This window comes from Engraulis encrasicolus, chromosome 14 (genome assembly GCF_034702125.1).
Source record: "Engraulis encrasicolus isolate BLACKSEA-1 chromosome 14, IST_EnEncr_1.0, whole genome shotgun sequence".
In the NCBI taxonomy this organism is placed as follows: domain Eukaryota; kingdom Metazoa; phylum Chordata; class Actinopteri; order Clupeiformes; family Engraulidae; genus Engraulis; species Engraulis encrasicolus.
In genome coordinates this window covers 3,609,071-3,621,891 of record NC_085870.1, presented here as the reverse complement: position 1 = coordinate 3,621,891, position 12,821 = coordinate 3,609,071, and the positions used below count along the sequence as shown (strand labels likewise).

The 12,821-nt window shown below is 46.4% G+C and overlaps 1 protein-coding gene across 1 annotated transcript in view; it reads right to left on the bottom strand.

Moving 5' to 3' along the window:
• The window catches only part of angpt4 (angiopoietin 4), a 62,541-nt gene that overhangs the window by 17,271 nt on the left and 32,449 nt on the right, over positions 1-12,821 (bottom strand). The window contains exons 3-4 of the mRNA XM_063216296.1: positions 2,675-2,830; positions 408-529 (exon numbers count right to left, since the gene is read on the bottom strand). Coding sequence (XP_063072366.1) covers positions 408-529; positions 2,675-2,830 — 278 coding nt within the window. The remainder of the gene's footprint in view (positions 1-407; positions 530-2,674; positions 2,831-12,821) is intronic.

Sequence of the window (12,821 nt, the reverse complement as noted above, 5' to 3'; positions counted from 1 at the left end):
CAAAAAAATGGAACGCAGGGCTCGGCTGTGGACCGAACTTCTGCACAAGATAAATGACTTCTGTCTATCTGGTTCATCTAGAGAAAACTAACTAAGACTTTTATGAGAAATCTAGGGCCTGTTTTGCAATCGAGAATATACAGACCTGCAGAAGGATATGTCAAAGATTAACATTTACGTGGCAGTTATTCAGCATTATAAACAAACAATTATGGGTGCGGTTTATTTTCCACAGCAACGTCTTTCTCCAAGTGGGACCTTTCCAAGTTCATCAGATGTCTTGGCTCTATGGTCTGCTCTTTTGCTTTTTTTTACAAGAACCGATAAGACTGCAAAGGTTTCTCTCCCTGTTAATCTTGTTATTAAGCAATACGTAATTAAATCAAGCAATAAACAAATTACGTTACCTGTTTTTGTCCTGAAGCTTGGTAATCTCCGACGTCTGCACCAAAAGCTCCTTCTCAAGTTTGTTTGTCGACAGTGAATTTTCCAATAACTGAATCTCAATGCGAGACGTCTGATTCATGACCTGCAGAGATTAAAAGAAACCAGAAGATCAAAGTGGTGCCATGTGTGAACTCTATATGGGCAATGTGTGGATGACGAACAATATGTAAAGACATTCAGAAAGGTTTACTAAGACATTATAAAGCAGTTGGGCAACACAAAATTTGGGCAACACACTCACCCAAAGGTACAGTGAAGGTTCATCATTTTATATGTTGTTACAAAGATTGTTACATTGTAGCCCACCTAATCAATATAGGAGGGAATATAAAATTAGGAGTGACCAGAATTTGATTTCTATCCAGTCGATGTACTGATGTAGCCTGGGCAAAAGCCGACTGTTGACAGTGAGTTCTGCATCGCCACTCTCAACTGTTTGCTGATTGGCTAAACAGTGAGCGAACCGAGCTAGCAGGGTTTCGCCAGACTATGTGCGCATCCAAAATCTTTGGGTGGAGTACATAGGATGGCATCGCCAGGCTAGTACTGATGGTTCTTTTCCATATTTTAGCAAACCAACAGTAGGCCTGTAACTCAGTCGTCGGACTGAGCCTACTAGTTGATTCTGATTCATATCACAGAATATTTGACAGCATCAGTGGTGAAACTGAGCCTTAATTCCAGCTGGGGATTGTCAGCAGTCTCTCTTTGACCCTGTCAAACTTTTTTGACGCAACATAAACAATTCTCATAAAAATGATCTGCTGAAATCTTTAAGAATCAGTATTATGCAAGTCGTCATGACAAATGACAATTTGAAAATAAACACAAATGAACTAAAGTAGGCCTAGTATTGTATCTGGCAATGGCTGACAGCGATATTGGCATCTCCTCAGCCTTCATAATATTTAGTTATTATTATTAGTCATTATTATTTAGTTATTTAATTAGCAGTAAACAGCTGAGTCCTGGTTCTCAAAGTATGGTCCACTTAACCCCTGTACAGAGTCTGCCACAGTATAACCAAAATGGTAATGATGAATTCTTAATATGTTACTTGAAGGTTGTGTAACAATTTTGATACTTTATTTCCAGAATTCATTCACATTCACAAATGTTACCTTACTACCACCATCAAAGTCTAAGTATTCATTATGAATGGGAAAATTGCACTTTTCATACATGTAAAGGTGGATCTTCTCCATGTCCGCCAGAAAATTGACATTTTTAGCTGCAACACTTACGGCAATTTGGTCATAAGGTAGTCTCCAAGACAAGTAGCGTTTCCAAGACAAGCTGGCACAACGTAACATCATTAGAGGGCTTAACATATCTGCACTGGTTCTGTCACTATACTGCAATAAGACAGACAAGGATAAGTGGTGCTTGGCCTGAAAAAGTTTGGTAATCTCTAGATATGACGTTCATAGAGCTTGAAAGTCCCGCTCCTTAGTTCCGCATTCCACGGGACATAAGCTGACAATCTAACAACATGGTAGCGAGTAAATATCTTCTGATCTCGTCATTATATGCGCTGGGCTACAAATATGCTGTTTAAGAGGCTAGATAAAGATTATTCATGCAGAAGTATCAATGTTTTGTTCCGAGGCCGTTTGCATGAAAAATGTGAAGAAACACAGATTTCTAAAAAGTTTGGGGGTTCGTACGAAAAATTAAACAAAAATATCAGAAACAACATATGTGGAGCTTGTGGCACAACTCGAAGGGGATCGAAATATCATTTTAATACCGCCATTGGATTACATGCTACGATTTTCGTCACTTTCAAGCTCTATTATGTCTCACTGTTATAGCGAAACGTAAAATAAATAACGTTAAATAATAGGGTTTTACCGTTCTCCTGTACTTTCAAACGTTCTCTGGGTATGGCAGTGCAGATTTTACCTTCATGCTAGCAGTTAACATTGAGTCCTACGAGACCAGCTGGCGGCTAACTGGTCTCATAGGACTCAATGTTAACTGCTAGCTTGGAGGTAAAATTTGCACTGCCATAGCTACAAAACAGTTGAAAGTACAGGAAAACGGTAAAACCGTATTATTTAACTCAAGGGGAGGTGTAAAATAAGTTTATCTATCACTTTAAGTAATGCACATCGACTTGGGCATTTCCATTCTGGTAACAGCAAATGTATAACGCTGTGTCTTAACGGGTTAGGGAATTTAACTTGAAGTGAAAGATCACTGTCCAACTGTACACCATGCTTACCTTCGCCTCCACAACATTCAGCTTCAGGGTCTGTTCTGCGGTCCTTGACAACAGGCTGGTTCCTATCTCCAGCATGGTGGCAGTCTGGTTCTGCACCGCGTCCGCATGGATCTGCACCATCTCCGTTTTGATGTTGTCTTGAATGTAATTTTCTAGCTGGTGATAGAAAGGAAAGAAAAACAGAAAGCAGTTCATCAGTTGCGATGACAGACAGGGAACATTTGTCCATGTGTGTTTGTTTGTGTAGCGTGTGCCTTTGTGTGTGTGTGTGTGTGTGTGTGTGTGTGTGTGTGTGTGTGTGTGTGTGTGTGTGTGTGTGTGTGTGTGTGTGTGTGTGTGTGTGTGTGTGTGTTTGTACAGAACAGCCTGTGTGTGTGTGTGTGTGTGTGTGTGTGTGTGTGTGTGTGTGTGTGTGTGTGTGTGCGTGTGTGTGTGTGTGTGCGTGCGTGCATGTGTGTGTGTGTGTGCATGTGTGTGTGTCATACATGCAAAGCCAGCATGAAATGTTTACCAGGGCCTGATGGGATTTCAGAGTTGTTCTGTGTCACTCAGTGCCCTGGACATGTCAAGCCCTCTGCTCTCAAGCAATCAGCTACTTGTCTTATGCATTTAAAATGAACTTTGAAATGTAAAAAGAACTTCTCCGTTTCTCAGTACACTCTCATCTTAGCTACACTGGCATATGCCAAAATACTGTTTATTCCATTCCATTACGGAAGTTAATTTTAATTTGTGTTCATTTACATTGTGCTACATTTTGACAAGTTGTGTTGTGTTACATTGTGTTTGAGTTTCATGACAGTGTGTACACAGCAGAAAATGCTGTGTTGAATCAACACTTTATGCATCAATTTAACAACCTCAAGAATGTATTCAGTCCCAGAGTACTCTTTAAGTGTTGAATTAGCAATGTTTTGTTTATTGTTTTTTTTTTTATAGTGTAAACACATACACTGGGACACTTGGTGTAAATTGTTGCTTTTGGAGACCTCATCCTTTTTAAAAAATACAACCATTTCTATTGTAGTTGACAGCCACTAAATGCCACAACCGGGTTTATTGAGTGGAAGAAACCCCAGAAAGCGTCTCCTTCGATTTGAGTTGGGGAGAAGAAGTGTCACACGTTTCACTGTGGAAATCATGGACATTGGCAAGAATTCAGCTTCATAAGTTATTTTTTTCACCCTCATCATCTGACTAATACCTAATTTCTTTGACGTGTTGCGGAGCAGGAGGAGGGGGATAAAATCCTGAATTTCAGATATGAGGACATATTGGGAAACCCTTGTTTGTTATTCTACATGACCTTGGTCCTCGCCTAGATGACCTTGTGTCCTTGCGAATCAATCTGATGTCAGCCAAGGTGCAGCCCAATGACCCTGCTGGTCCTCGTGTCCTCTAAATCCAGCAAAAGTAAATATGCCATCCTCAGGATACGAAAACATGCAGAGGAGAGGGGAGGGGGCTTCTAGTAAAGAGATAAATTTATCCCAATTAGAAATAAACGAAAGGGCTCCCTGGGGGACTTTTGCTCCCTTGTGATGTGGTTAGAAGCAAGCAAGTTGTTCTAGAGCAGCCCTTCCCAAACTGGGGCATGGGACCCCCTAGAGGGGGCTGTGGAGGGACTTTAGTGAACATGTTCTTTGGTCCAAAAGGGTAACCTGATTACCATCGACTCTCAAATCTCTTCAAGACTTGGTCTGACCAAGAGCATAACAATTAAAGTTTCTCAAACAGCATTTTTGACCTGCCTCCCTTGGTTTTGTAATGATTGATTGGTTCCTGACAAAGTGGGTGGAGTTCCCGATTTTTCGGGGGATCAGAAACGATATTTACATTGCTCTTGGCCTGACTAGAAGCAACGCAAAACAAAGGTGGGCATGGCCTGGCTACCAAAAGGGGGTGGCAGCAGAAAAAACTTTGGGAATGACTGGTTTAGCAACGTCCCTTCCAGGCTGATGGTAGGGCTGGGCAATATGACGATATATATCGTTATCGTGATATAAAAGTGTATATCGTGACCTTTCTACTATATCGTTTATATTGTGATAGTAATTTTATTCATGTTGTCACAATACACACTATAAGTTAATGTAACTGTAAAAATAAGAATGAAAGGATCCATTTTAAAGAATGGTTGTGTTGCGACATGAATAAATAAAGAGCAAATAAAGAGAATAACTGAAAACGTACGCATGTAATTGTGCTATATCGTGATATATATCGTTATCGTGATATAAAGTAATCCATTTCGTGACATTGTTTTTTTCCATATTGCCCAGCCCTAGCTGATGGTGTACCCTCACTTATCCGTAACACCAGATGTGGCCCGAGTACAGTAGTGCTGCAGCCATGTATGTTTACACTGTCCTGCAGTCGAGTAGCTGACTGATGGTTGGGTTGGCTTGTAAAATTTTTATGTCACAAACAACACACGAGAACAAGAGCTGAGAGAGAGAAAAAAACCTGCCCTTGGCTGCCTCTTGTCATTGTGTGTGTGTGCCTTGACCAGTTAATTGACCCTAGCTTCCTGCCCCATAGATTAAAATTACACAAGACATGCCCATGTTGAGAGCCTGAGAACAGCACAGATAGGCCAAGGAGAGGCCTTCCCGCCTGCCTGCCTGCCTGCCTGCCTGCCTGCCTGCCTGCCTGCCTGCCTGCCTGCCTGCCTGCCTCCCTGCCTGCCTGCCTGTCTGTCTGCCTGCCTGCCTGCCTGCCTGCCTGCCTGCCTGCTGCAGTCTGGTGAGCGCAGCACAGCACAGCACAGCGCTGCACTGCTAACTTAAAACAGATGTCCAGCTTCAGTGTGATGGTCTGCCATGGCGGCCCATGCAGCTCTGACAGCTAGAGTCGCAGACATAGAGAGGATGAGGACACGTCTAAATCAGACCAAGAACGTGCTTAAATGAGACACTTTTTAAACAAATAAACCGCTCGGGCACGACGAGGGGTTAGGTTGGTCGTGCTTAAATTTTGTCACCTGGTCTTCATGGGGGGCTTTAAGGGCCGTCCATCACGGAGGAAGTGAAATACGGAGCGTTGTAAAGCCGCTGTCAGGCTGCATGGTAGACGTCTCCATTAGATGTCTGACAGCAAATCCTTAAAGCTTTATGGCACTGTAGCTTCCTCTCTGGGTCAAACAACCTTTCTCTCTCTCTCTAGCCTCCAGGGAAAACGCTTTACATAGGCTACTGTACATCCGTTTCAAGCGGCGTACGTCATGTTCTTACTTTTGCATTTCAACTCATTTTTTTCCCGACTTGTTTTCTGAGATTCTTTTATAGAAGGGAAATTAAGTGTGATGTTCTTTTTAAAAACATATTTAGAATTGTCATGAATAACCACATATTTCTATTCTTTTACTCCTCCTGGCCATTCCTCTCTACTACAACAGCTTTGAAGCATCCTCATGTGACAGTGTGTGTGAATGGACTTTTCTGTTGAAATATAAGTTATGCCTCATTTCTGAACACAATAGAAGTCTAGAAAAAGGAAACGGAGGAGGAAATACTGAGTTATCTAAACAACTATGGTGAAAACTGACTTTGATTTATGGACCTGTTGAGACTTCTTTCTCTTCTATTGAACCAAAGACGAAATCCTGTCCAACTAGAAACATAAGAGGGTCTTAAATCTCTCTTCTTGATCACACTGTTGTCTGGAGGAGAATTCAGGGGGGAGAAATTAAGGAGCTCCCTTTGTAGATAGTCTCTTTTTACTGACGAGCTGCACTTACGCACAACCATGTGGTGACCCTCCTTCCCAAAGTCCTGACTTCTGTTCAGCTTTGAATGTTAGTACTAAAACAGCTTCAAACCGTCTTATATTGTCTCCAGTGACAGTTTCTGGACGTGCTTGGCTAAGCTCCTGCTCTGAGGTCAGCCATGATTCCCAAAGGTATTCCTGCAGCTAATCTGCTCCGATACACATGGCCGGCCTGCTGAGCTTATTTCCCAATAATTATAAAGAGTCCCCAAATGGCTCAGCAATCAACCGGTGGAACAACGGTGACATTACAAAACCTTGGCTGGCCAGACTGCAACGTGCAACGCACACGCAAACCTTCATGTACGTTAGGCCCTGTTATGCATCATGGGGTTTTAAAAGAGGTAAACGTTTAGCCACTGCAAGGAAACGATTAACAGCAGTTAGGATATTGATCATTCCCAAAAAGGTGTGTAGGCTACAATACATGCAGCTGCAGCACGGGGCAACAGTTTTCTTCTTGATTAGAAGAAGGGGTGGGGGGGAGAAATGAAATTATGTAATTTGCAACAGTGATAAGGCTGTGTGCATTGCTGCAAGTGCACATAAATAATGATCATGCAAGTCGATCTTTTGTTGTTCCTATGATGATAGGCCGATAGCTAAACCACAGCCAGCACTGATTCTATCAAACAATACTTCTACTGTGCATTTAGGAGCAGGACTTGCTTGCTGTATACCCCGTTGGTTCCCGTAACATAACAGGAACAAACCTTTTATCAGTAATGCTTGGTTTGAGGGAAGCATAACGTAAGCAAAGACCCCAGATTCTTCCTTCCACTCTCCCTGACCAGGGCTGGACTGGCCATGTGGCATATCAGGCATTTTCCGGTGGCCCCCGCACCCTCGTGGGCCCCTGGCCATCTGGCATAGTGGGCATTTCCCGGTGGCCCCCGCACCCTCGTAGGCCCCTATTGACCATCTGGCATAGCGGGCATTTCCCTGAGGCCCCCACACCCTCGTGGGCCCCTATTGGCCATCTGGCATAGCGGGCATTTCCCTGAGGCCCCCGCACCCTCGTGGGCCCCTATTGACCATCTGGCATAGCGGGCATTTCCCTGAGGCCCCTGCACCCTCGTTGGCCCCTGGCCATCTGGCATAGCGGGCATTTCCCTGAGGCCCCCGCACCCTCGTGGGCCCCTGGCCACCTGGCATACCGGGCATTTCCTGGTGGGCCCTGCACCCTCGTGGGCCCCTGGCCACCTGGCATACCGGGCATTTCCTGGTGGGCCCTACACCCTCGTGGGTCCCTGGCCATCAGGCATACCGGGCATTTCCTGGTGGGCCCTACACCCTCGTGGGCCCCTGGCCATCAGGCATACCGGGCATTTCCTGGTGGGCCCTGCACCCTCGTGGGCCCCTGGCCATCTGGCATATCAGGCATTTTCCGGTGGCCCCTGCACCCTCGTGGGTCCCTGGCCATCTGGCATAGTGGGCATTTCCCGGTGGGCCCCGCACCCTCGTGGGCCCCTGGCCATCTGGCATAGTGGGCATTTCCCGGTGGACCCTGCACCCTCGTGGGCCCCTGGCCATCTGGCATATCAGGCATTTTCCGGTGGCCCCCGCACCCTCGTGGGCCCCTGGCCATCTGGCATAGTGGGCATTTCCCGGTGGCCCCCGCACCCTCATGGGCCCCTGGCCATCTGGCATAGTGGGCATTTCCTGGTGGGCCCTGCACCCTCGTGGGCCCCTATTGGCCATCTGGCATATCAGGCATTTTCCGGTGGCCCCCGCACCCTCGTGGGCCCCTGGCCATCTGGCATAGTGGGCATTTCCCGGTGGACCCTGCACCCTCGTGGGCCCCTGGCCATCTGGCATATCAGGCATTTCCCGGTGGACCCCGCACCCTCGTGGGCCCCTGGCCATCTGGCATAGTGGGCATTTCCCGGTGGACCCTGCACCCTCGTGGGCCCCTGGCCATCTGGCATATCAGGCATTTCCCGGTGGACCCCGCACCCTCGTGGGCCCCTGGCCATCTGGCATAGTGGGCATTTCCTGGTGGGCCCTGCACCCTCGTGGGCTCCTCTTTCGGAAATGAGGCCCTGAGACGAAGAACCATACAAGTCCACATTTTCACATTTTGAACATAGGCCTATGTTTTTTTAATTTGCAGTTTGAACATCACATTTTGATTTTGATTTTTCTTGAAGTCAGAAAACAAAAAAATTATAATAATATAACATTTTTTAATGTCAATGTTAAAAATCAAATGTTACCTGGTATTTACAAATCTGGACATTTACACATTTTTTTGAACTCATGGATTCATTAATGTTAAAAAAAACATTTCTGAAAATAGGGGCCCACGAGAGTGCAGGCCCACCGGTGAGTCAGATTTGCACTGCTAATTGTGAGGGGGGGGGGGGCTTTAAGCCAAAAGTGCCCGTGCCCTATTTCTCCACCAGCCCAGACCTGTCTCTGACGTAAGGGCAAAGTCTGTGACAAACAGGGACACTTTGGAAACAAAAACAACATTAAAGGGAGAGGGGAGAGTAAAAAAGGACCTTCTTTCTCGTCATTATTATTCTGGAAAGCATGCTGATTTGTAACTTGAACTTTGTTTCTTCACCTGCCAGTGCAGTCCAGTCAACCAGTCAAAGTCAGACGACATCTTCCACAACTCTCACTGAATGAAATGAAGAGATTTGTTTTCAACAACTCTGTGGAGTTTGGTTTCCTCTTTCCTCTCCTCTCCTCTCCCTCTCTGCACGTTTTCCTTCCCCGCTCTAATTAATTTGAGTCCTAAGTGAGCGAGCGGTGGTGGCAGCAGTTTAGACTGAGTTCTCCCGGCGTGAGGACAGGATGAGGGTTTGAGCTTCAGGTCAATATTTGGATGAGGAAGTTACTGCTCTCGCTGCTCTCACTGTGTGTAAACCATCTGACTTGTCCATCAAAACTGCACAATGCACAATATGTACAATGTTTCAACAAGACTGAAACTTGTGAGTGATGAAAGAGTTTTTTTTTTTCCTTTTTTTCTTTCTTTTTTGCTCATTTTTCCACCTTGGAAGTTGAAGATTGGTGGTGATAGCCATTACTTTTGGTTGGAATTGGCTCACAGGGGGTGCTGCCTGCCTGGGTTGTCTCAAGATGCCTTTTTAGTGTATTTCGCGCCATCCGTATTTTGCAACAATCACACCAAATTAACCGTTGCTCTCTGGCTGACTTGTAATGGAGAAATGATTTCCTCCATCTGGGTGGGTGGGAGCCGGAGGTGCAGGATGTGAAGAAAGGGGAGTATATTCTCTCCCTCCACTTCAAACACAACCACTGAGAATCTGGAACAACATGACAAGGAAGGAAGGGTCTTTGGACGCGAAGGCGTCTCACGGCCGAGTGGATATGCACGGGGCAGGCTGAGAGTGAGTGTGAGGGGAGTTTAAGAGCGGCAAACTAAAGCGAAAGGTTTTGGCCTCTGCAAATGTTGTTTGCTTGTTGCTGCTGATTTTCTGTTGACATGAACAATGAGTGTCAGGAGGGGAGTCATCGCTCGCCTCTTGCCTCATAACGCCTCTTTCCCAATCGCACGCCGAGCCGAGCCGAGCCGAGCGAGACTTTAAAAATCATCACACTTTGGGTGAAGTGCATCCCACTGCTACAAAATGTTTATCCTCAAGAGATGGTCCCGATGGCTGTGGTCATTACTCAAATTGGTAAATTACATTAAAAAAATGCATCTGTAAATATTATAGTTATATTGGCCATGTGTTTATAAATGGCAGCATGTGTGTTCGTAAGGCGGCCTAGCTTTTACAGTGACTCAACCTTGTTGAGTTCTCCCTCTTTTATAGACTCCCATCACTCAGTGAGAGGCTGTATGGCTTTAAGCACCGCTTCAGCCTTTGGGCTTAAAGGGACATCTAAATTTACTAAGGTGTGGGAGTGGGAACCATGATAAGTGGCCCGGCCGGCCGAATTTAATTTTAGCCCTGGGCTGGGTGTGTGTGGGGCCATTCGAACATAGTTGGAAACCCCAACCCCCAACCCCCAACTGATCTGTGCAACAACAAAAAAAAGTCCAAACACAGGGTTGCCAGATGAGGCTTTCCAGCCCAAAAAATGCTCAAAACCCGCCTAGAAGCACGAAATCCCGCCCAATTCTATTGATTTCTATGGCAAAAATTGGGCGGGTTTTTTTCTGCTAAATGCCATTTTTACCCGCACACGGACGTCCTAAGCGGCCCAATTGGGCGGGAAACAGCCCAATCTGGCAACACTGTCCAAACATTGATATGCTATGCAGGCAGAGGCAGTGGGTGCCCCATGGTTCAGAGGACCAAAAACACAAATGCTTCATCTGATTCAGTGAGATCCCAGCAAGCAGCTGCTTGAACATTGGGTAACACTTTATTTTAGGGATACATCTATAAGCACTAATATATCCAATGCTAATGTCTTCATAAGTAAATTGTAAGGCATGTACTAAGCAAATGCTAAGGCCTACTAGGTCCTTACTAAGGTTAAATTGGTAATAAATCCCTTACTGTGCATGAACAAGACATTTGCGAATACATGCCTAACAAATGTTTGATTTTGCTTTGTACATGTCTTACAAGTTACTTATACAGGCACATTGTATGTATTAGTGCTAATAGATGTATCCCTAAAATACAGTGTTACCGAACATGGTTCATGTTTTTCTTCTCATCCCCAGTTTCTGGATACCTTCGTTCCAATAATTACTTCCACCGTGTAGTACAGTGTGTTTTGAGCAAGGCTGCTGCTGACAGCTTTGACTGGATCCAGCTCAAAATCATCTGAAAGGACCCCCCCCCCCTCTCAATGCATACAATATAATGGAGTCCTAACTGGGGCCTCCCTTCTCCCTGGGCCTGGGTCAACTGACCCCTTTGTCCCCCCCTCCCCCTTTGACCTCCCGGTTGTGTCCTGCGCTGAATGAGACTCTTAGTACTCTTCTCCTCTCCTCTCCTCTCCTCTCTTCTCCTCTCTTCTCCTCTCCTCTCCTCTCCTCTCCTCTCCTCTCCTCTCCCCTCCCCTCCTCTCCTCTCCCCATCTCTCCTCTCCTCATCTCCCCCCCTCTCCTCTCCTCTCCCCACTCTCCTCTCCCTCTCTCCTCTCCTCCTTTCCTCTCCTCTCCTCACCCCTCCTGCACCTCTCCTCTCCTCTCTTCGCCCTCCTCTCCTCTCCTCTCCTCTCCTCTCTTCTCCTCTCCTCCGCTCTCCTCTCCTCCCCTTTCCTCTCCTCTGCTCTCCTCTCCTCTCCTCTGTTCTCTCCTTTCCTCTCCTCTCCTTTCCTCTCCTCTCCTTTCCTCTCCTCTCCTCTCCTCGCCTCTCCTTTGCTCTCCTCGCCTCTCCTTTGCTCTCCTCTCCTCTGCTCTGCTCTGCTCTCCTCTGTTCTCTCCTCTCCTCTCCTCTCCTCTGTTCTCTCCTCTCCTCTCCTCTCCTCTCCTCTCCTCTCCCCAGGGTCCGGGGGGGGGAGGGTCAGAGGGGTTGCCAACCCCCCGCCATCCAGCCCGCAACAAACATCTCACTCATCCAGGCCTAAATCAAGACCAGATGGGCAAAGTCAACAGTGGGCAGTGCACTGCCGACAAGCTAAAGGTCTCGTTTTATGTCCCCTTCTCAGGGCTGGGGCAGTTTATTTGTACGCCGGGCCCTCCCTCGTGCCCGCTACATCTCTGACTCGTGTCAAAAAAGACCCTGTGCAATAATGCAGTGGTTCTCAACCTTTCTCGAATAAACACCCCCCTTGGCCCCATCAAAATCTTCCAAACCCCCCTTGGCCTGCCAGCACCTCCCTTAATATTATAAAATAAAATAGACTATTGCCCCCCATTTGCAAGTGTCTCTTTCTCAATGCTCCCAAGGCACTGGGTAATGCAAGTGCTTCAGGCCCCCCCGGCAAGCTACCAAGAATCGGCCCCTGAACAAAAAAAGACGGCCTAATATCATGTGGAGGGGGCCCGTTTCTTCAAGTCGTGGCCCCCCATCTCGTATGGGTCCCCCTGCCTTGCGGGGGTTGCAGCGGTATACCTTACGCCCCTGTCCCAAAGGGCTCCCTAAAGGGGAGAGCCCCCCCTAGAGCCCCTGTTGAGAAACACTACAATAACGCATCAGTCTCTCACACACGCGCTCGCCTCAGCGGCCACAAGGTCCGACCAGGGACTTGCACCACTGGTCTAAATCAAATTATTACATTATATATATATTTATATATATATTCTTTTTTGGTCATTTCTGGAATGTGGGAGAGAAGAAAGGGGGGAATATGTACAATTTCTGTCTGGAATTGAAAATTAATAGAGCATTTCATCACAACATTGTGTGGTGATGGTTGGGTGGGAAAGGCGTTGTTTATGCTGGCACTGCGCCCACAGCTCTCCAGCCGCGGGGTTTTAGTGGCTGACTAGCGTGGGTAT